Raw genomic sequence first — 24,998 nt, 5'->3', positions numbered from 1 at the left:
ATGGTAGATACGGCCCATGCCGATGGGCACTTAAATCCTTGACGTTCGGAATCCGGATTTCCATGGGAAAGTCCGAACCTTCCGTTGTTGGAGTTGTTTTTGAGAGAGGTGTGTTGGCTTGAGGGGTTTATGTGTAATTGTTACAACCTCTCTTTATACAGGGGACCTCTCAGGCTAGAGACCCCCAACCTAAGCCCTAATCCCCTCTTCTCTTCGCTCTCTTGCTCTTTTCTCCCTTTTCAAACCTCTCTCAATCCGCACTCCATTGCTCCCTCTCCTTCTAGATTTGAAGGAAACGAAGACTAAATTCTCGCACCTCTGAATGCATAGGTGGGAGTAGGAGCTCTGAGAGAAGGAAACGACGACCTTGGCCCAAGCGAGCATTCTTGAGGGAAAGGAAAAAGCTTGTGAATCAAGGTGAGTTGCTTTTGAACTCTTAAATCCTTGGATCGGTCGTCGTTAATTTTATGTTTTGAGGGCTTTGGAGTCTCTTTGTGTTGAAGACATGATGTTGGCATCATGCGGAAAATTTATGGTTTTATTGAGATTGGATAGAGAATCCTCCAAATTGGTGAGAGTTTTGGTTATGTTGCAAAACCCTAAGGCGATTGAGCTAGGGCTCAAGCTTTGAAGCCTTGATGCATCATGATTGAATATGACAAGTGATATGTTGAATTTTGGAACCCAAGAGGAGTTTGTGATGTTTTTGTATTTCTCCTTAGGACCGAGTGAAGGTCAAGGAGCCAGCGACACATGGTAGACATCAAGTTTGTGGTTCAAGGTAGGCAATTTTGTCCGGAATGGTCCTTTCTGCATTTGGTTTGCTCGTTCCTATCCTTTTCTCGTATTCACTCTTGATACCGTCGTAATGCCCTTGACATATGCTTGTATGAAAACATTATAGATGTTGCATTTCAATTGTTAACTAGCATGCCTAGCGTTGACGCTATACTTAGTGATATCCATAGTTTATCGTCTTTATGTTATACTTGATAGTTTTGTAAGGGCACTTGACATGCAAGATTTAAACTTAGCCTTGTAGGGACAATCGTCATTGAGAACTCATACTTTAAACCTGCCTTGTAGAGACACATATGATTAAACCTGCCTTGTAGAGACACATATGATTGACATTAAGGGCTTGTTTGGTTCATCCATTTTGGGTACGGAATGGGAATCGGTTTGATCAAATCCGGTTAATTTTGTTTGGTTCGCATGAATCGGTTTGGGATTTCTATTCCGGACTAGAATGGGAATGGCCCATTAGCCTTCAACTTTATTCCAGTCTTCTAGCCCGGATTGAGATTTCATTCCGGAAGCCCACTAAGTTCTCGAAGCCCATGTGACCATCTCACCCTCCTCTTCACCCCTTTCTTATCAAAAAAAAAAAAAAACCTATCCTCTCTCAAAACACTATCCCTAACCCACATCAATAAAAATTTTTAAAAATAAATTTGATATTTTTTTTGGAAAACTTATTAGAGAATAGTATTATATTTTTCATAAATTTTAAATAATATAAATTTATATTTGAAAGTAAAATTAGTATTATAGTATCCTACAATTTTTTTAGTTTATACGAACCAAACAATGAAATGTGAATAACTTATTCTAATTCCCAATCCACAAATAAACCAAACGTCTTGGGGGAGTTGGCCATTCCAATTACCATTTTAATTCATTCCCATTCCATTATCCATTCCAATTCCATCCTTGAACCAAACAAGCCCTAAGGGCATGCTAGTTGGGATCTTCTTATGTGGATATGTATCAGTAGTAGCTGACTTTGCCTTGTAGAGGGGCCTAGTAATTTGACATCACCTTATAAGGGCATTGAGGCATACTCATATGTGATTGACATATTCGCCTTGTAGGGATCGTTGAGATTGAGTGTATTTATTAGATGTACTATTGGGACTTGAGCATTGCATATGACTTTAGCTTGTAGTACAGTGATACTGAGATACTTTGAGTGGTCGCAGCCCCCAAATCCCCTCAGGAGAGGGTAATTATTATACAGCGACCTTGCCAATCACACGCTTGCATGGCAAGAAGCCGTGGTGGCCAGCCCGGCCTTGCACTAACTATGGCAGTGAGTTCCCGACAATGCTTCATCGGTGAGCTTAGGTCGAGTTTGTGACTGACCGGTGGTTAGATTGGATACAATTGAGTAGTTGGAGTACTTAAGAGGCATTAATGCATGAGTATACTTGGTTACTACCTTTGTAGCATTATGATGAGTTTTCCTTGGTCATGGTTATCATAGTATCATAGCACAGTTCATTCCTTACAGCTTTTACTTGTGCTTTCTCATCCACTTCCGGTATCTATCTATTTATATTTTCAAATGAACTAGTGGATGTAGCTCATCCCTTGTAGCTTGCTGTCCGTACTAGAAAACTTGTTCAAAGTTTCTCACCACATGTTTTTTCTAGATGATATGGGCTTAGAAGAGCAAGGCACTTAGCAAGAGCACATGTAGATAGTACCCAGCCGAGCTCTAGATTATATACATTATGGGGTATATTTGGGGTGACTTTGGGGTGACTAATGAAATAGCGATCTTTTGAGATTTGTACATGATAATCAAGTGTGATTGGCAAGTTTTGTAATAGAATAGCAGAAGGTTTGGTTTATATTGTACAAATGTTTCTAACTTGTCATTCGATACTAGAATTGGAGAAAGTTTATAGTATTATTGTAAGATATCATGTACTCTCTTGACAGATGCTCTACATGGACTCCATACAAGCAGAGGCTGTGGTCATGCTAGTGTCTATGGCGGACCTAGTCTCGCGCCCAATTTGAGCTTTCAATGTAGCTCGGGATGTGACAGGTGTGGATCTAATATCATCCTAGGGTTAACAAAAATCCAAATAATTTTAGTAGTAAAAAACTTGATGTGACAAGCAGGAAATGATGGATTTTGGATGAAGAGTGTAAGATATACATCCCATTTTGAAGTGTAACAGTAGCAATGCTCTTTCAAGACATTCTTCATTTTAGAAAAGAAGAGTTAGATATTTTTTTTAAACATACAAACAATAACAAAGGAAAACTTGAAAGGATTAAACAATTTTTAAAAGTTAAGCAGCCTAGCATGCAAATAGTAATTTATTCAAAAAATTATTCTTTTCAATAAATCAATTTTCTATATATGGTCAATATATAGTGCGTGAGTGCAACGATTCTTATCTCTAATATGATGTTTTCAAATCAAATAAAACTTTATGACATATCAAATTATATATACGAGTAGGTCTTGTGTGCTATTAAGAGCATGGAGGCCTCCGTGCTCCTAAGCCGTTTTCGTTGATGGATCTTCAGAATCGACAATTGGTTTCGTTAAACATGATCTAGCGTATTTGAAATATCTAAAAAATAAATTTTGTAATGTTTCGATATCATTTACCTAGCGATCGAAAGGGTTCAAAATCAACAATTTGTGTATATATATATATAGAGTCTGTCTCGAAAGTACGGGAGGCCCCATGCTTATAAGTTGTTTTCGATGATAGGACGTTCGATTCGACGATCGGCTCTGTTAGGTATGATCTACCCTATTGGAACTATCTAGAAACCAAATTTTAGATTTTTTTGACATCATTTACTAAGCGATCAAAAGGTCTAAAAAATGACTATTTTAACAGTCGATATGGCACATTTTTAAGTTCAACGGTGTAGAAATATCCAAATTACATGAAAATTTAATAGAAAATTCTACTTAACATCAGTAGCAAGATCAATACTTCTGATTTAAAATTTGAATCCTTTATCACTGTTTTTTATGAGATTTTCATTTTCAGCGCGTTCATTTTGAGACTACTCGTTCACTAGACAAAACGAAATCAAAAAATTATGAATTTGGTTTCTAGATAGTTTCAATAGCGTAGATCAATGTTAACGGAACCGATCGCCAAATCGGATGTCCCATCATCGAAAAACAACTTACAAGCACGGGCCTCCCATACTTTCGAAGCATAGGACCCTAGCTCTATATATATATATATATATATAGAAGTAGGTTAATATCTATTAATAGTACCAAGTCATTGGTGCTACCAAGTTTTTGGCATTGGATTAAGAGATGTGTGGTTCGGATGATGTGGGCCCTTAGGGTTGAGTGGGTGGTTGGTTGAATAGTATGATCTAACGGGTGAAATGATCAAATGGGTAGATCTAACAACGAAAAACTTGGTAGCACCAAGTGCTTCATGCTATTAATAGCATAGTAGCCAGACTATATATATATATATATAGAGTCCGGCTACTATACTATCGGTAGCACAGAACGCTCCGTGCTACAAGTTGTTTTCGATGATGCGCTTCCAAATCAACGATCGGCTCCGTTAGACTTGATCTACACTATTGAAAGTATTTGGAAACTAAATTTCAGATTTTTTTGACATCATTTGACTAGTGACAAAGATCTCAAATATGATAATTTTAATGGCCGATGTGGTGTGTTTGAGAGTTTAACGGTGTAAAAAATCCAAATCCGATGAAAATTTTATAGAAATTATTCTTTAACTATTTAGAGTAAGATCAATATATCTGATCTTGAATTTAAATCTTTTATCATCATTTTTTATGATTTTTTATTTCAGCCCGTTCAATTTAGACTACTTGTTTGATAGGTAAATGGTATAAAAAAATTATGAAATTTAGTTTCTAAATACTTTTAATAGTGTAGATCAAGTCTAATGGAGCCGATCGTCAATTCGAAAGTCCGAACATCGAAACAACTTGTACACGGAGCGCTCCGTGCTACCGATAGTATAGTAGCCTAGTTAGTTCTATATATATAAGAGAGAGAGAGAGAGAGTTAAGCTAGAATACTTCCAAAAGCAAAGGTGGTGTTTTTGAGTTTTTAGCCTTTGATGAAGAAATGTGGGTTGGGATGATGGTGGTTAGGTGGTGTAGTGAATAGTGTTTAATCCAAAGGCTATTAATAATCAAGGAGTAGATCCAAGGGCTAAAAACTTAGAAGCACCAAGGAGGTGGTGCTTCTAAAAAGTATTCTAACTCAACTCTATACATATATGTATGTGTATATTATATATATACATACATACATATATATACATACATACATGTATGTATATACATGTATCTACATACATATATGCATGTATACATATATGTATGTATGTATATATATATGTATGTATGTATATACATGTATCTACATACATATATGTATGAATATATGTATACATATGTATGTATGTATATACATGTATCTATACATATATGTATGTATACATATATGTATGTATGTATGTATATTTTGTGATATATATATATATGTAATTATGTATATACATATATATATATACATATATATATATATATATATATATATATATAGTGAGGCTGGTATGCTTCTGGAAGCACGGAACCCTCCGTGTTTTCAAGTCGTTTTCGATGTTGGGACTTTCGAATCGACGAACAGCTCCATTAGACTTGATCTAGAGAATTTGAAATATTTAGAAAATAAATTTCGTGATTTTTCAATATCATTTGCCTAGCGATCGAAGGGGCTCAAAATCCATAATTTTAATGGTCGTGATGAGCCGTTTGGAAGTTTAACGGTGTAGAAATATCCAAATCACGTGACATTTTGATAGAAAATTCTTTATACTACATAAAATAAGATCGATATCTTTGATCTAAAATTTTAATGTCATATCATTATATTTTGTAATATTTTTATTTTCAGCCGTTGATTTTGTGCCCCTTCGATCACTACGCAAATGATATTGAAAAATTACGAAATTTATTTTCTAGATATTTCAAATACTCTAGATCAAGTCTAACAGAGCTGTTCGTTGATTCGAAAGTCCCAACATCGAAAACGACTTGGGAGCACGGAGAGCTCTGTGCTTCCATAAGCATACCAGCCTTACTCTATATATATGTGTGTGTGTGTGTGTGTGTGTGTGTGTACATGTATGTATATGTATATGTGTGTATATGTATATGTGTATGTATATGCATGTATGTATCTATATATGTATGTATATGCATGTATGTGTATATATATATAGAGAGAGAGAGAGAGTGTAGGGCTACTATACTATTATGAGTATTGGGCCCTTCGTATATATATGTATATGTAGTACATGATATGTACATATATGATGATACATATATGTACATATATGTATGTACATATAATACTATGTATTGTATGTATAATATATATATATATGTATGTATGTATGCATATATATGTACATATATGTACATATATATATGCACATACATATATATATATATATAACACATATATACATGTACATACATATATATATATATATATATATATATAAACACATATATACATGTATATAAATGTGTATATATATATAGCATTGAAGTACCTGCAATGGTCCAGGACGGACAATTGTATACCCCAGGCCTGATCTTCTTAATGAATCTTCTCCAGCCTATGAACAAAAAATGAATAAATGGTTGAACAACTAATACCAAGCTTCCATAAACAACATCACACGCAATATGGCCAAGATAAGAGCACCTTCTTGGCTTTGAGGACTTGATCCCTTCGGCCCGCTTCAATTCCAGAACCTGTACATGATACCAATATGAAATCTGTTTCTTGGCCACTCTGCAAGACACCACCAGCAAACAATGTTGGGCATTAGGACAACGAAAGGAAATCAGTGAACTCCAAGAAAAATATAGAATCAGGTCAATTTCATTTACGCACTTGACAATCACGAACATTTCGTAGATACTCCTACAAAGTTCAAAAATCACATCTACCCTTCTAATTCTTCACATTCTATTATTATAAATGCCATTGCCATCAATCTCAGTTAACAATCGTCATCTCCACCCACATTTAAAAATGGTTTAGCACCAGCACCAATAAAATGATGATTTTTACTAATATGGTCCATAGATTAGGCTTTTAATTATAGATACTGGTTGATGCAGGACGGTTTAGGAATCTCAAGAATTACTTAAAATTCGGATTGAACGATTCTTAGAAATCAAACTAAAAGAAATAAATGACAAATCCGAAATTCGTAGATTTAAATAAGAGATTGATTAAGAAAGATCACACCGTAGGGTTTTCGCAGGATCGGATCCATCGCACGCACGCGGATGAGTTAGTTTTAATTCCTTTCGATCGTCGGATCTTAACCGCTTCGCTAGAATTTCTAAAATAGTGGAAAAGAAATTAGGGTTAGGGTTTTTGAAATGATAGGATAATGATAATAGAAATTAGGGTTTAGGAAAAGTCGCAAAGAAAAAGAAATCAATCGATTTGACGATGGTTTGCTTCCACGAAGTAGAATTGATCGCAATCTCGATTGGATGGTTGTCACGGCCACGACGGATCCTCGATTGTTGTTGTTCTTTTTTCTTTTTTCTTTGATCAAGTCCGCTCGGTTCCACCTGTACGGACGGAAGGAAGGAGGGATGACGCGCAAGGATGAGAGGGGAAATTCCACGTACGGTTTGTGAAGGGATCCGGGGGGTGGATCCCATGCAGATAAGTTGATCTCAACAGCCCTCTTTAATTGGAATTGATCCAACAACTAAATAAATTAAAAATAGAAAAAGGAAGAAAAGGAAAAGAGAGATAATTCATGGGACTCGCTCCCGAGCCGAACTCGCTTCGATCGACGCATTCACGAAGGCAAAGAAAATTCACGATGAATTCAAATAACTCAATTTTCATTCATCGAAAGCATTCCATTACAATAGAGACTTGATCCTTATTTACAGAGATAATAGATTAAAGTGACTAGGAATTCCTAAAAGGAAATTAAATAAATTCTCATAGTAGAATTCAAATACAATTCTAAAAAAAGAATAGATTTATAATCTAAAACTTCCAAATAAACTAAAAAAAATCCTAATCCAATAAAACTTTCATGTTTAACCCACCGAACCTAAATCAAACTCAAATTCAATTCAGGATCTAAATCAGACTCAGGTTCAAGTTAGGCTTCTAGTAACGGTCCATCATCCAACCAAATATTTAGAATACGGTTCCGACGATGAGTATAAGTTCGAAAAGGACGCGATTCTCCATCAACTCTCCCCGGCTTGGAAAAATTCGGCTCCGACGAATTGAGGCTAAGGTATTCTTCATAAAGTTCTGGGTCGATCCTCTGAAGCTCTTCTTCTGTGACCACGTCGCGTCCTCATAAGGCTTGTACAACCATTTGACTAAGAATATGCGATCTCCTCCATCCTGCGCGGACACAATATGGTCATCGAGTATCAATTCGATTGCATTTTTTTTTTCTGCAAAAAAAGGCTTGAAAGACAAGATGAAGGTGGAATAGGACTATCAAATGAAGGAAATTTGAGTCATTTATATCTTCATGATAAGCTGTTAGGTCTTCAATATTGAAAGTGGAGCTAATCCCTATGTCTGGTGACAACTCCAACGAATAGGCATTAAAACTGATTTTCTTTAGAATTTTAGACAAACCCATTTGTTGTGCATGTAATTTCTTAACGGCTCGTTTTCAAGGCCTTTCAAGTCTAATTCTCACCATAACCATATCTCCTTCTTTAAATTTTTTGATACTCCGGTGTTTATCAACAGATTTCTTGTAAGTTTCATTACCTAGAATTATTTGTCTCCGAATTTCATTATGTAATTCTCATATATGTTGAGCAAAAGAGTCGTCATGTTCACTACTTCGGTAACCTAACTCCATCTTAGGACTACTCCTGTCCTAGCACGCTTAACTCTCTTAACCTCTTGGGCCTTGCCACCACCTAAAATGCTTTAGCCGGGTTAAGAGTTTTAGCCCTATTATATCTTATATATAGGACTACTTGGGGTCTCACATTCTCCCCCCCTTAAGCCCTGACGTCTTCGTCAGGCTCAGACTCATAAATACCAGGCGATGTGAGACTAATCTCGCTAGCCTCAACCAATCTTGTGGGAGAGCCGCGCTCTACCCACAACAGTCAACAGCATGAGAGCCTCGCTCTCCCCACTGTATAATCCTGGCTCAGCCGAGACTCATCTTACACTTCCGGCTGGTAATTGGCTTTGATACCACTTATGACGCCCCGACTTCCCGGGAGTCACCCATTCTAAGACTACTCTCGCCCAAGCACGCTTAACTACGGAGTTCTGATGGGTAAAGGTGCTAAATCAATAGGCTTTCGTGGATTGTATCCAGTAACAATTTCAAAAGGACTCATGCTAGTTGTTCGGTTAATGGAACTATTGTAGGCAAATTCAGCTATAGGAATAATAGTGTCCCAAATTCTAATGTTTTCTCCAACTAAACATATTAATAAATCACCTAAACTTCGGTTGACAACTTCAGTTTGTCCGTCTGTTTGGGGGTGGTGCGCAGATGAAAAGTGCAATTTTGTTTTCATTATTTTCCAAAGAGTTTTCCAAAAATAACTAACAAATCGGACATCTCTATCAGTAACTATTGTTTTGGGCACTACATGCAATCTTATAATCTGTGCAAAGAATAAATGAGCAACGTGAGAGGCATCGGATGTTTTCCTACATGGTATAAAATGTGCCATTTTAGAAAATCGATCAACAACAACCATAACTGAATCGTGCTTTCTAATAGTCTTGGGTAAACCTAAAACAAAGTCTATACTAAGGTCTTGCTAAGGTGAATATGGTACAGGTAAGGGTGTATATAATCCAATATTTTGCCGCTTGCCCTTAGCTCGTTGGCATGTCCCACACCTCCCAATAATTCTTGCAACATCCCGTTTCAAGCTAGGCCAGTAAAACCTATCCTCTACCATCGCTATAGTATTGTCCCGTCCGAAGTGGCCTCCTAATCCTCCAACACGCAACTCCAACACAATAAAATCGCGTAGCGATTCATGGGGTATGCATAGTCGACTTCCCCGAAAAAGATATTGATCGTGTAAGACAAAATCATTACTAGTGATCGTACCCTCCACAAGTGAAGCATAAATTTCACCAAAGTCGGGCAATTAGGATAGTCCTCCTTAATTCTCTCGAAGCCTATAACGTTCACACCTGTCGATCGAATAATGCCAACTATCCTACTTAGTGCGTCTGCAGGATTATTTTCTATACCAGCACGATGTTTGAGAACGAATGTGTATTCTTGAAGGAATACCAATTTAGTGTGCCGAAATCCTAACTTTTTTCTATGAATTTAGGTACCTAAGGGCCTGAGGTCAGAAAAAGAATGAATTCCCAAGGGAAAAGGTAGTGCTTCCAATGTCTAAGTGCTTGAACTACGGCATATAGTTCTCTGTCATAGGTAGTGAAAGAAGGGCTAAAGTGCATACCCTCTTGAGTTGTATTAATGAATATATATAGTACAAGAGATTGTCTCACTATAGTAACAATGACTACTATAGTAAGAGTATAACTAGGATTCATACTATATAATCCTACTCTATAGAAGGTAATGATACTACTCTATATAAGGCAATAATACACAATATCCTAATATATCGTAATATCCTAATATAGATAAAATATATCGTAACATCCCCCCGCAAGCTAAGCATCCGGTGGTCGGATGCGAAGATTGAGCCGCAATATCGAAAACCGAGAGGATGACAGGGGCTTGGTGAAAATGTCGGCAAGTTGCTTGTCAGAAAGGATATGAATTAAGGTCAAATCACCAGACTGAACTTTTTCCCGCAAAAATTGATGATCAAGTTCAATGTGCTTCGTGCGAGCATGGAGAACAGGATTGGCCGCAAGATTGGTGGTGCTGAGATTATCGCAATAAATACTGATAGAGCACCATAAGAAAACACGAAGGTCACGAAGAAGACGACGAATCCAGACTGTCTCAGCAAGTGTGTAGGCTACAGCACGATACTCTGCTTCAGAACTAGAACGAGAAATGGTGGATTGTTTCTTAGCGGACCAGGAGATAAGACTTGGCCCAAGAAAAATGCAATATCCAGAAGTAGAGCGACGTGTATCCAGACAACCAGCCCAATCAGCATCAGCGAAGGCCACAAGAGAAGGATTGTCGCAGCGAGAGATAGGAAGGCCATAAGTCAGCGTCCCTCGAATATAACGCAGAATACGTTTGACCGCTTGCATGTGTGGTTCACGAGGTGCATGAAGATACTGGGCAACAGAGTTGACGGCATATGAAATGTCCGGTCTGGTAAAGGTGAGATACTGGAGAGCACCAACGATCTGACGATAAGTGTATGGATCCTCAAGAAGATGCCCTTCATGGGAAGAGAGACGAGATGTTGGCGAAAGAGGAGTAGAAACGGGCTTACTGTCAAGAAAACCATGTCGCTGAAGCAATTGATGCGCATATTTTTGTTGAGATAGATGAAGACCAGATGGAGAGCGATGAACCTCAATACCCAAAAAATAATGCAGCGGTCCGAGATCCTTCATGGCAAATTCACGTTGTAAAGTAACGATAAGAGCATCGAGAAGAGATGAGGAACTGCCGGTGACAATAATATCATCAACATACAAGAGAAGAACAAGAGTGCCAGAGGAAGAATGACAACAAACATTGAGGGATCAACAGTGCTACCAACAAAACCAATCTCAGAAAGAAAAGTGAAGCGCTGAAACCAAGCCCGAGGAGCTTGTTTGAGACCATATATTGCTTTACGTAGGCGGCAAACGTGACTAGGAAGCGAAGGATGCACAAAGCCAGGTGGTTGTTTCATATAAACCTCCTCAGAGAGAGTGCCATGAAGAAAGGCATTCTTCACATCAAGTTGTCGGAGAGACCATCCAGAGGAGAGAGCGACTGAAAGAACAGTACGAATAGTGGTCGACTTGAAAACCGGAGAAAAAGTCTCATCAAAATCAATGCCTTGTTGTTGTTTGTAACCCTGAGCCACTAGTCGAGCTTTGAGACGCTCAAGAGAGCCATCCGCCTTCTGTTTGACTTTGTAGACCCATTTACAGCCAATAAGATTGACAGAAGGAGGAGCAGGAACAAGCTCCCAAGTATCATTGGTGAGTAATGCATCAAATTTTTCAGCCATGGCAGCACGCCAACCTGCATCCTGAAAAGCTTCATGAAAAGTGGGAGGCTCAGTAGGAAAAGTAGTATGTGTAGAAGCTAGGAAGGAGGTAGACCCAGCAAAATTCTTAGCCATAGATCGAGTAAGCATAGAGTGTGTTCGGATTGGTAAGCAAGGCTCAGCAGGCTGAGGTGAAGGTGGCCTGTCCGATGTGGAAGGCGTCAACTCAACAGGAGAAGGTGAAGCTGTAACAGCAGAAGGTCGGAGGGTGTGTCGTCTGGTATAGACTCGGAGTTCAGGTGGACCAGCAACAGTGGCAGCATGTTCATCACTAACCTGTGTGGCATCATGATTCAAAGTGGAAGGAAAAGTCGATAGTCTCAGATGGTGAAACAGATGCATTTGAACTAACATCCGGAGAAAGGCGTGTGAAGGAAAAACCAGAGATGGCATCAAGAGAGGAAGGACTTTCGCCCAATAAGGGAGGATTAGAAAGAAAATGTTGAAACATTTGAAAATTTGAGGTAGTGGGGGAAGATGAGGAAGAAAATTTGGACAGACAAGAGTAAGGAAAAACAGTTTCAACAAAAGTAACATGGCGAGAAATAAAAACTTTACCAGTGCTTGGATAGAGGCAGCGAAAGCCCTTATGTTTGTCAGAAAGACCCAAGAAAATACAAGGAAGTGATCGGGGAGAGAGCTTGTGATCTGCAATGTCCTGAACATCGGGATAACACAAACATCCAAAGACTCTGATAAGTTGCAAGTCAGGAGAAGCACAACCATGGAGAATGTCATATGGTGACCGCCCATTTAAAACAGTAAGAGACGGAAGTCGATTTACAAGAAAAACAGCAGTTTGAATGGCCTCAGCCCAAAAACGAGGAGGCAAGCCAGCTTGGAATAGTAGACTTCTAACAATGTTAGATAAATGCCTATGTTTTCTCTCAGCAAGGCCATTTTGTTGAGGAGTGTAAGGACAAGAAAATCGGTGAATAATTCCATTTTGTGAGCAAAAACTAGAAAACTTGTCATTTACAAATTCCGTACCATTGTCAGATTGAAAAATTTTTATTGAGCTATGAAATATATTTTCAACCATCTTCTTGAACTCGAAAAATTTGTCAAAAACTTCATGTTTAAATTTTAAAAGATAAAGCCAGGAAAATCTAGAATAATCGTCGATAAAAATAACATAATATTTGTATCCAGAAACCGAGGGCACAGGTGATTGCCAAACATCAGAATGAACAATATGAAAAGGAAAAGCAGATTGAGATTCTGAATCATGAAATGAGAGTTTAACATGTTTTCCCATATTACAAGCATTGCAGACAGATAATTTCAGTGCAGAATCAGAAACAATTTTATTATTTTTAATAAATGTAGAAAGAACAGGAAGACTAGGATGACCTAACCGTCTATGCCAGACATCTCCACTAAATCTAGATGCAATAAGAGCTAGTTGTTGCTTATTCCCTACACTTGCAAGTCTAGAAGAAATTGGATAAAGTGATGTTCCCGAGCTAGGACATCGAAGAAGCTCCTTCCCTGTTTCCTTGTCCTTCACAGAGAAACCAGTAGAGTCAAATTCAAAAAGAGAATTATTATCTTGACAGAATTTACGCACTGAAAGTAAATTTCTCTTAATAGTAGGAACAACAAGAACATTTTTTAGAGCAAAAGAGTTAGAAGATGTATTCAATTGAGTTTCACCTGTCTGAGTAATATCAAGTAAATTTCCATTACCAACAAGAATTTTTTCATGCCCACTATAAGGTTTAGAAGATGAGAGAATACCAGAGTTTGCGGTTATATGATTTGATGCTCCGGTATCCGGATACCAGACTTCCTCACCGGGTTCGTGAAGGTTCATAGCAGCAAAGGTCTGAGGAACTTCATCAGCAGCGAAAGAATGATTGAAGCGTTGTCTGCACTGAAGAGCAAAATGATTGAACTTTCCACATATCTGACATTGTATGTCGGACTTCGGAATGGATGGTTGTTGATTTGGAGTGTAAGATTGTTGAGGATAATTGGGTTGAGTAAGGAAGAGGTGAGTTCCTCCTCCATTTCTCCCTTGATTTCATCTCTTTTTCTTAGGAGATTTCAAGGTTTGATCTCCTCTTTTGTTCCTCTTTCATGTGGGATGCTTGTTGGACCATGGAGGTCTTGAAGTGAGAGATTGGAGCTTGTTTGAGGAAAGATCTCCAACCCTAGCATCTTCTAGTCTGGTTTGGAGCTTAGGAAAAGGTTAGTAACCTTTCTACCACTTGTGATTGTGGTTTTGCTTGAGTTTTGGGAAGAAAACCTAGTTATGTGGAAACTAGGGTTTTATTTGGGAATTTTTGATTTGTTGCTTTTGAGGCTTAATTGATAGGTGTAGAACCTTCTTCTAGGTTGGATTAGAGATGCTCTAACTTCCATTTGGAATTTAGAAGGGTTTTCAATCTAAGGTGAGTTTTGACTCTATGTTGGGTTGGTTAAAGATATGCTCATGGGGTGTTCGTTCATTACCCCAACCCTCTTAGAATTTTCTTTAGGGAGCTAGGAGACTAGTGGACATCCTCATTCGCACAAACGAAGGGGATACGAGTTCTCGGTGGGTTTGACCTCACCGAAATGGGCGAACTCCCTCTATGTTATATTCCTTATTGTAAAAATGAAAATTCATGCATATTCATGCTAGATAGAGCATATGTGAATTTTAGAATGCTTAAAAGATATATGTTATGTATCATGTTGTATGACCCCTATGTAGTAGGGAGAAAATTGCACAGTAAATTGCATGTGAAATGGCATTCTCATGATGTATTAGAAATCATGTTATACTTAGTCATGTTATACTTAGTGATATGACAAGCTTTTACTTGCTTATGAACATTGGACATGTGCTAAACATAGGAAATATATAATGTCATAAAGTGGCATTGGACTTGGAACATGTATTGACAAAGCAAACTATAATGTCATAAAGTGGCATTGGAATTAGTAAACGGTTAAACCTTTACATTGTGACATAGAACTAGACCTTTGGATTGCTAGTGTTTATACCATGTTGGAGACATGATGACCGTGTACTCAAGATAATAATCATGCTTGCTTGTCATTTGTGCTTATTCGCACATGCTTGTGAGGGTCGCTTCCCACAAGCCGGCACTCCGGGGTTGGCCTACGCGACATATGCTCGCCCGTGCAGGATTGAGGGCCTACTGGGTCGCCGTGGTACAGTCACATTCCTAGAGGGAAATACTGGACTACCCGGGGCCATTAGGCGGCACAAGCCGGACTACACTTGTGTAGGTCCTAGATTGGAATTGAAAAATGACATGTAAACAAGTGACAATTACTACTTGATAGTAGGTATTGGTTGGACATAGTAGCACACTTGTTGGATTTAATACTAGTTGATCACATTTGGTGCATATTTGTATACATGTGGACATGTTTAGAACATACTAGTATACTCATTGAATATACTCGATCATGATAGATTAGTAGTATTGCATGTTTAATATCATGCTAAATTGAGGCATAGTAGCTTAGCAAAATTATATTGTCAAATATACTTGTTACTTTAGTTCTTTTACTACTTTTGCCTCTATAGCCTAGTAGTGTATTTTACTGATGTCGGCAGCTTACCTACTAGGAACTATTGATTAATAGTTCTCACACCCTCTGTTTTGTTATTTTTGTTTACAGAGCCTTCCACTCCGGGAGAGGCTAGGGACCGCGGTAAGGGTGTCGCGTCTAGCTAGATAGCGAGGAGCCTTACTTTTAGGTGGTTCATTTTCTCCTTTTGTTTTTAGTTGGAAAGAATGAGAGTTTTGTACCCTATGTGTAGAGACCACCATTTATTTGTACCTTGTACCTTGTATTTGGGATCTTGTGATGTATCTACCTTGGATTATGTTACTTGTTTAGTTCTGTTATATTCTACTTGTCATTAGAATTTAGTTGTAATTATGCTCTGATATCTCTAGATGCTTATTTACTTTTATTTTACTTATCGCTTTGTTGTAGATCTAACATTGATGTATCTAAAATAGAATAAAATATCTAACATTGATGTATCTAAAAAGCCTTATATGTTGTAGGCATATGGCGGGTCTGGACACACACCGGGCGGGCTTCCGCTGGGTCCTGAGGCGTGACAGGAAATCCCACATACGGTTTGTGAAGGGATCCCGCGGGAGGATCCCGCGGGAGGATCCCGCATAGATAAGTCGATCTCAACGGCCCTCTTTAATTGGAATTGATCCAACAGCTACAATAAAATAAAAATAGAAGAGGGAAGAGAAGAAAAATGAAAAGAGATAATTCACAAAACTCGCTCCCGAGCCGAACTCACTTCAGTCGACACTTTCGCGAAGGCAAAGAAAATTCACGAGGAATTCAAATAACTCAATTTTCATTCATTGAAAGCATCCCATGACAATAGAAACTTGATCGTTATTTATAGAGAGTATAGATTAAAGCAACTAGGAATACAACTAGGAGTCCTAAAAGGAAATTAAACAAATTCTCATAATAGAATTCAAAATAAAGTTCTAAAAAAAGGAATAGACTTCTGATCTAAAACTTCCAATAAACTAAAAAAAAATCCTAATCCAATAAAATTTCCATGTTTAACCCACCGAACATTAATCAGACTCAGATTCAATTTAGGATCTGAATTAGACTGAGGTTCAAGTTAGGCTTCTAGTAACGGTCAATCGTCCAACCAAATATTTAGAATATGGTTCCGACGACAAGTCTGAAAAGGACCCGATTCGCCATCACTGGTATTATACAATTATTGAATATTTTTATTATTTATAATAAATTAGATATAGTGTTTAAGGCATATAAATATGTACTTTTAGGGTTTGTGGAATAATGAAGAATTAGACGTCTTTTGTTCTATCTTTATTTTCCCCCTCTTCCTGTTTATCCCTCTTATCTCTTTACTATCTCTAGGAGGTTCAATTCCCTCAAAGGGATTGTTTGTCCCTATCAATACAATAGAACCATATCATTTGGTATCAGAGCCAGGTTGGTTCTAAATAGCTGGCAAAAGGATTTAATGAAAATAATGGAAGCAAAACTTGCAGGGAAAGGAGCGACTGATGCTCAATTTTTTAAACTTAAGAAGAATTTCATCACGTTGTTGATGCTTGATTCGCTAGACTCGAAATTGAGGTGAAAACCGTAGCAAGTACCATTAATGATCTCAAAAATTTAATTGTTGTCATGAATCCAAAGATTGACAACCAATCATTTACTTTTGCTATCTATATCGGCTACGATTATTTCTGCCTTGGGTTTTAATGCAAACCGACCTCTATTTCCTGCGCCTATATCAGAAAAATCTCATCTTCCACTTGTTGAGGCCGCGATGGTGGTGCAACCTGGCATCACACGGTTGGAATTTCCTCATTTTGATGGCGAGGATCTGATAGGGTGGATTTATCAAGTGAAACATTTTTTTTTTTCAAATTTAATCAAATATTAGAGACCCAACAAATTATGCTTGCATCGTTTCACACTAAAGGAGAAGCTTTACAATGGTTTCAATGGTTTGAAAAGAGCTACGGCGGAGTTGTGGTTGGAGTTCGTGGAAGCCCCTTGCACTCATTTGGTCCAACTATGTATTGAGGACTACATGGCCGGGTTATCCAAACTACAACAAGGTCCCATGCAAAGCATTCGCGACTATCAAGCGCAATACGAGATGCTTGCCAATCATACGACAGGATTAACTGAAGAATTCTTCATAAGATGCTTTGTTACCAACTTACAAGAAGACATGAAGCATGATTTTTTGTCTTTAATCCTACTTCTATGTCAGCCGCCTTCGATCTTGCTCATCTACACAAGGAGAAATTGATAGCTCAACATTGCATTTCTCTCTTGTCCACCTCCATGACATTAACCTCTAAGAAGGCCGTTCCACCTATTAAACGCTGTAAACCAGCTAAATAAAGTAAAAGCAAAAAAGAGATCAGGGTCTCTGCTACAACTGTGCTGAAAAATATAGTCACTGACACCGATGCAAATCAAAGCAACTATTTTTTATCAAGGGCAAACCCAACGAGAACATAGAAGATGATTCAAAGGGAATAGACGAGATTGTGGATTTTCCATCCTGAGGACAAGGTGGCTTTCGAGAGCGGTCGAATAATTCCTTAGATTACCGTATCATTAGGGATAAACGACTATTTTGAGGCGATCGAACCTCCTAGAGATAGTAAAGAGATAGAGACGGACAAAGAGAGAAAAGGAGAAGGAAGATTGAACAAAAGACGACTAATTCTTAATCAATCCACAAACAGTAAAAAAGACATTTATATGTCCTAAACACTTAAATCTAATTTATCAGAAATAATAAAAATATTCAAAAATAATAATTCCACTTCCTATAATTAGAAATACCTAAGCTAAAGGAACATGTCATTAATCCTCTCTCCATGTTTTTTTCCTATTTGTGAATGTTATTTTGTTCTTCCATCTCCATCCTTTTCAAATTTTGCTAACGCATTAAGAAACTTGATAGAAGAAAAAATAGAGGAAGAAGGGAGATGGATCTCTCTCCCTCCTCCTTTCCCAACAAATAAATCAATGGAGAAGTAGAGAAGAAAAAGAGATAAGGATAAAATATATATATTTCATAATTGTTTAGTTAGATAAGGAGAACTTTATTTGTAAAAGTGTGACGCCTTACTTTCCAAGGAACCACCCATCCTATGACTACTCTAGCCCTAACACGCTTAACTCTCTTGATCTCTTGGGCCTAGCCACCGCCCAAAATGCTATAGCCAAGTTATTAGTCCTATTATCTCTTATATATTGGGCTATTTCAAATTCTGGGGTGTCACATTCTCCCCTTTTTTAAGCCCCGACGTCCTCATTAGGCTCAGATTCACAAGTACCAGGGGATGTAAGACTCGTCTTGCTAGCCTTAACCGACGTTGTGGGAAGCTGCGCTCTACCCACAACTGTCATCAGCATGAGAGCCTCGCTCTCCCCACTGTTATCTCTGGATCAGCCGAGACTCATCTCATATTTCCAGCTAGTAATTGGTTATGATACCAACTGTGACGCCCCACTTCCCAGGGAGACACCCATCCAAGGACTACTCTAGCCTTAACATGCTTAATTCTCTTAACCTTTTGGACCTAATCACCGTCCAAAATATTGTAGCCGGGTTGAGAGGATTTGTCCTATTATATCTTATTGTTACGATATATTTTATCTATATTAGGATACTGTGTATTATTGTCTTCTATAGAGTAGTATTATTGCCTTCTATAGAGTAGGATTATATAGTATGTAATCCTAGTTATACTCTTACTATAGTAGTCATTGTTACTATAGTAAGACAATCTCTTGCACTATATATATTCGTTAATACAACTCAAGAGGGTATGCTCTTTTGCCCTTCTTACATGGTATTAGAGCGGGAACCCTAATGTGGGGATATCGATCCATAGCCACCATCTACTATAAGTCTCACCTTTTTCCATAGGCTTCTTTTCTTTTGGTGTTTTATCTCCCTGGTACTTCTACAATACTATCACTACAGTACTGCTACAGTACTATCGCTACAGTATTGCTACAGTTTCGGCAGTGTTACAATGCCTCTGCTACAGTATTTTCAGCTTTTTTGTGATTCCTCTTTGCTCCTCTGGTGCCGCTCGGATTATCCTACTGCTGGTTGCTCGTATCGCTCGGTTCTTTCCTTGGTGCGGTCGATCTTATTTGGTGATGAGTAGTTCCTCTCTCGTCTAGTAGAAATCAGGTTCTTTTTTATTCTCATCCGCTACATTCCGATTTATCTTTCTTTCATATCTAGTGGTGGATCCTTCTCTTAAGGTGGTAAACATGTCTTCTTCTACCTCAAATTTATCAATTGTTAACATCAAAACTCTTATACCACTAGAACTCACCGATTCCACATATCTTGTGTGGAAACAAGTCTTTCTTAATGTTCTAGAAAGTTTTGGTATTACAACACATATAGATAGAACTAGTGTTGTGCCTTCTCAGACTATCGATACTGCTGATAAGAAGGTGGTTATAAATCCTGAATATGTAAGTTGGAAAAAGGACGATACTACTATACTTTCATGGATTAATGCCACTTTATCTCTTAGCATATTACAAATGGTTATTTCTAGCTCACCTAAAACTGCATATGATGCTTGGAGAATTATTGAGGCATATTTTCTTGATAAGACTGCTTCCACTGCTTTTTCTCTAAAGTCTGAATTGCGGAGCATCAAGAAAGGCTCAATGAGCATGAGAGATTACATGCAAAAGATCAAGACGATTGGTGATTCTCTTCAGGCGATTGGTGAAATCGAGTCAGACCATAATTTGGTCATGACTGTTCTTTTAAGGCTACTAGAGGAATATCGTGGTTTTGTTAGTGCTCTAAACACACACAGAAAACCTAAAGTTTTGCAAATTCAGCTCCTTAGAGTCCATTTCGTGTCATATATGCACCAAAAACACTAAATTTCCCAAACATCATTGAGGTGCGCGATTTGAAAATTCAAGTAGAAGATTATGTCTCCTTGAAAGTGTCACCGACAAGTGGAATTAAGCGATTTGGCACCTGGGGAAAGCCCAGTCCTCAATCAATTGAGCAATTCAAGGCTAGGGGGCATGTAGGACCAATAGCATGACAGCATGCTCTCACATTGAGTCTCTTGGGAGTTCAAGAGCACCATGAGAGAGCATTTCCCTTATTCATTTGGGGAATTGACTTGAGTTTTAATTTCACGAACGAAACTGGAGGAATTTAATGCACTGAACTATCGCAAATTGCAGAGTTTTAATGAGTGGGTTGTGACTGAAGCTTGCAAAAGTCCATATACTAGCCAAATGGCAGCGCTACCTACAGACCAAGACCTTCCAAAAGTGTCATAATGGTAAGTCGATCTTGTGCGGCCCTAAAGGTAAGTCAATCTTATTCAGCCCTTTTCTACAGTGAGCAGGCGACAATCAGACCAACAGGCTGGTGAGGTAATTAGGTAAGGCCTTACTAGTTTCTAGTTGAGAACTTGATGCGTGTTTTATAAATAAGTTGAATTTCTTGTGGTAACCTTCAAACTTTATAGACGCATAAAAGTGGCAATTGTTGTATATCATTTATCATGCTTAGTAGTAGTTTTCGCATATAGCTATTTTTCCTATTGACCACATCTATTTGGGGAAATTATTTTGTATGCATTTTGTAGTGGTATGGCGAATGTTGTATCTTGGAAGTTAGTTATTCTAATAGCTAAAGTATTTTGCAAGTTCAATTTGGTTGCATAGATTATGGTAATCCATGATTGTTTTGGTAGTAGATCACCACTTCGTGCAAATAGAGGAGGCTCTATCTGTGCAGTGGGTTTGTCGCAGCCCGGCATAAGGGGTTTCCATTGCTCTGGCCGGGGCGTGACACTCCCATTATCCCCAGAAGAAATTGGAGTTGTCACCTCTCCCTCATCTGGACGAATAAAAGCATCAATACCAGCATAATCCATTTCATGCAACTCAATTTCATTCCGAAGATCAATTTCATAGGAAAAACCAAGGTTTAAAGTGTCGTGGCACGGGGGCGTGTCGCTCTTCCCTAGCACAGTACGGCACGAGCACACTTCCGTGCCGACACGTAGTACGCATACGTGCCGATGGATACTTTCATGCCCCGCAACCGCCTATTTGGTCGGTTTGGGCACGTCAATCAGACGCCGAACGGACAGCACCTCCCCTGTCCGCCCAAGGCTCAACAACAAGATCATGTACATTTCTGTCGCCCAGGAAGACATACAACATACATGAAGCACCACAAGTGCTATACAAGCAAGAGCAAAAGATACAAGAGAGTAAACTATTTATTACATTTTTTTCATTCACATTCACATTGGGTTTACATCACCAAAATGGACACATCATTATTTACACGTTTCTTCTCATGACATGTGTATATATATACAACTCTCCAAAAGCACCCTCATCGATATACATCATCATCCCTGTAGTACATAGGTGATCTAATGCAAGTAGGAAAGCCACTATCTAAGGTACCGGACTTCTAAAACTATGAAGTTACAGTGTATATTTAAATGGTTCCGGTAAGGTTGCGGTGGAATGTAACATACCGGATTTTTAATATAAAAGTGAATATAAATAAAAATAGTATGAGATACTATTTTTATTGGATTTAGAGAAGTGAAATATAAGTTGGGAATGACCTGTGCTGAAATCGGAGCGAAAACAGAAGATTTAGAATTTTTTGTGAGAAACGGGGCAGATAAATTAGCAGAAAATGCACAGTGTCAGAAAATTATGAAAACTGGAGGATAAGTCAGAAATATTTTTATGAGGCTAGATTTAAAGTTTCATATTATTCTGACACCCGTAGAGTGAGAAATAAAATCCGAAAGCTATCTGATAAAGATTGCAGTTCGGTACAGTTTTCAGTGACCAAACGGGGTCGAAACTGAACCAGTGATCGTCAGCTTGTTAAGTTAAGTAAAACCGACATGACTGTCAAGTTTGAGCTCAAACGGATATTCAGGAGCTCGCGCGAAAGGTATCATATTTTGAGCGCTAAACTGAAATTGTGCTAAAGTGAATAGTGTTTTGGTGTTGACTATAAAAAGGAGTGTTGACTCCTTTCTCTCAGCCGCAGCCAACACCAAGCATCACACCGCACATGGTAAGGAGAGAGAAACCCTCTCTTTCTCTCTCTAAATATCTCTCTCATCTCTCTATATTTCGTGCTCAAATTCGCGCGTTGGCGGAGAGCGAGTTTTGGAACGCGTGCGAAAGCGTCGGATCGGGTTTTCGTCGGCCGTTTGAGCGGCGTGTTTTCCGTCGCGACGTTCACTGTTTGGTAAGAGTTTGGGATTTTCTTAAATCTTCATGAATGATGTTCTAGTAGTATCTAGATGTTCATAATATGTTGCTCCATTTAATTGGATTATTTGGAGGTTAATTGCATATTAGGGCTCTAAAATGCAAATTTTGCTACTAGTAGGGTTTGATCTCGTTTGACCCTCCGTAAACCTAATTGCTAGGTAAACGAACGCGCTGGCGAAGTCGGTTCGGCGATTCGTCGAGCCGGTGCGAAGTTATTAAAGAAACGGACGTTTAGGCTTCGTTTCCTCCTGGAGGGCCGAGGCGACGTCATAAAATCATGGAATCGGATTTGAGGCACCGTAACAACAAAACGAAGACCCTTTTTGCCCGAGGCTGCGAAGCGATGCGCGGTTGGTGCGCAATTGCAAGTTCCGATGGAACCGAGCACCGGATGCCGCGGGAGGCCGATTGCAAGTGTCGACAAGCAATCGGAATGCACTAACAGGTGGGTTGTGCTTACCGAAGCGACTAGGTCGCCCTTATGTCTAAGAAAATTAAGAATCTATATTGATGCATATAAATGCTAAACGAGGCTTGTAGGTGATGCATGTAAATGTAAATAAGCATGTGGATGATGCACGTAGTTGATGTAAATAATGCATGTGGATAATATAATGTAAAATGCTAAGTAGGTGCATGTAAAATGATATAGAGATCATAGAATACATGATTAGCATCGCGAGATTATCTATGCATGTGAACTAGAGAATGCTCATTCGCACATGCTTGTGAGGGTCGCTCCCTATAAGCCGGCACTCCGGAGATAGCCATCGCGATACATATTCGCCATGCGGAATTGGGCGCCGAAGTGGATTGCCGTGGGCTAGGCTCATCCCTAGGGTGGGGATGTTGACTACCACGGGGCCATTAGGCTCGGCACCGGCCAAACAGCCTACGGGTGGGTCTCAGGGCCAGACAACCTTCGGATGGGTCTCTTCAGATTTGACTTTGAGCATTCATCATGCCATATGGACATTGACTAGAATAGTAAACAATGACATCTTTACTATTTAGCTTGTAGACATCATACTAGTGATGCTTTGGTACATTCATGCTAGTGTAGCCTTCTATTACTTGAGCAAAATCATGCTAAGTAGTGATCTCTTGTGGTAGCAAGCATTCTTGTTATTTACTAGTTCTTCTTATCGCTTTTGTTTACACTTATACACTAACCCTTTTTTATAGCTCTTGGGCCTACTGGCGTATTTCACTGAAGTCAGTAATTACCCACTGAGAACTATTATTTGATAGTTCTCACGCCCGTTTCTATGTTTCCTTTTCAGAGCCTTCGGCACCGGCGGAGGCACGGGATCGCGGCAAGGGTGTCGCCTAGCTAGATAGAGAGGAGCTACTTTTAAGCTTAGGTGGTTACTCTTTCTTTTGTTGTATTAGAGAGAGAGAGATATTGAGTACCATGTATAGAGAGACCACCTATGTACTTGTATAGCTTTTGTATTTGGAATTCCTATTGTATTTACTTTATGGTTTATTTAGTGATTTTAGCTCTCTACTCTTCACAGTGCTTTAGATACTAGATATTGTATAATGCTCTGATATCTCTAGATCTCCTTTATTTGCTTATTTATTGTTTCGTTTTAGACGCCTTGTATGTTTTAGACATATGGCGGGTCTGGACACGCGCCGGGCGGACTTCCGCTGGGTCCCGAGGCGTGACAGGGGTGTACTGCTATTTGCATTCAGGTGCCTCTAATGTATGTTTTGGTCCATTGCCAACAAGTCGCTAGTTGCTAAAGACTTTTGTTTCGAAATCTAATTGTTAGAATAAAAGTGCTTTTGTCAAAATTCTATTTCTCTTAGTTCAATTTTGTAAAATGTGTTTAAGATTCAAAATTCTTAAATGTGATTTGTAAATTTTTTGTGCAACTCGATCATTATTATTATATTACTAGAATGAAACTTATATCTGAATGTATAGTGCTTAATTCAATTGATGTGGTATATGGTTGCTTACCTAGGCAGTGAGTCCGATTAGCTAATGGAAGATGGGATCAAGTGATCACTATATGTTGAGACCTTTATTTATTTCTATACTTTGGTTAATAAGCTTAAGTTTATTTAGTCTTAAAATTTAATATTTGACAAACAAAGAGGATATTTATTTAGCTCAA

At 38.5% G+C, this 24,998-nt stretch overlaps 1 protein-coding gene across 11 annotated transcripts in view; it reads right to left on the bottom strand.

Annotated features, from left to right (window-relative positions):
- The window catches only part of LOC109711719, a 50,883-nt gene that overhangs the window by 4,515 nt on the left and 21,370 nt on the right, over positions 1–24,998 (bottom strand). The window contains exons 8-11 of one of the 11 annotated variants that reach the window (XR_002216669.1): positions 12,592–13,537; positions 7,094–7,190; positions 6,542–6,631; positions 6,387–6,452 (exon numbers count right to left, since the gene is read on the bottom strand). Coding sequence is in view for 9 of the 11 variants with exons in the window: in XM_020234899.1 (XP_020090488.1) it covers positions 11,383–12,023; positions 12,592–13,537 (1,587 nt within the window). In the remaining 2 variants the exon portion in view is untranslated. Of the gene's footprint in view, positions 1–6,386; positions 6,453–6,541; positions 6,632–7,093; positions 7,191–7,213; positions 8,234–11,257; positions 12,024–12,289; positions 12,310–12,591; positions 13,538–13,773; positions 13,910–24,998 lie in introns of those variants that run through there. The other 10 variants (XR_002216670.1, XM_020234902.1, XM_020234906.1 and 7 more) reach the window with 10 other exon arrangements.

This window comes from Ananas comosus, linkage group 6, assembly GCF_001540865.1.
Source record: "Ananas comosus cultivar F153 linkage group 6, ASM154086v1, whole genome shotgun sequence".
Lineage (NCBI taxonomy): Eukaryota > Viridiplantae > Streptophyta > Magnoliopsida > Poales > Bromeliaceae > Ananas > Ananas comosus.
Note: the sequence above shows the minus strand (reverse complement) of the source record. Positions and strands in the feature narration are given on the sequence as shown.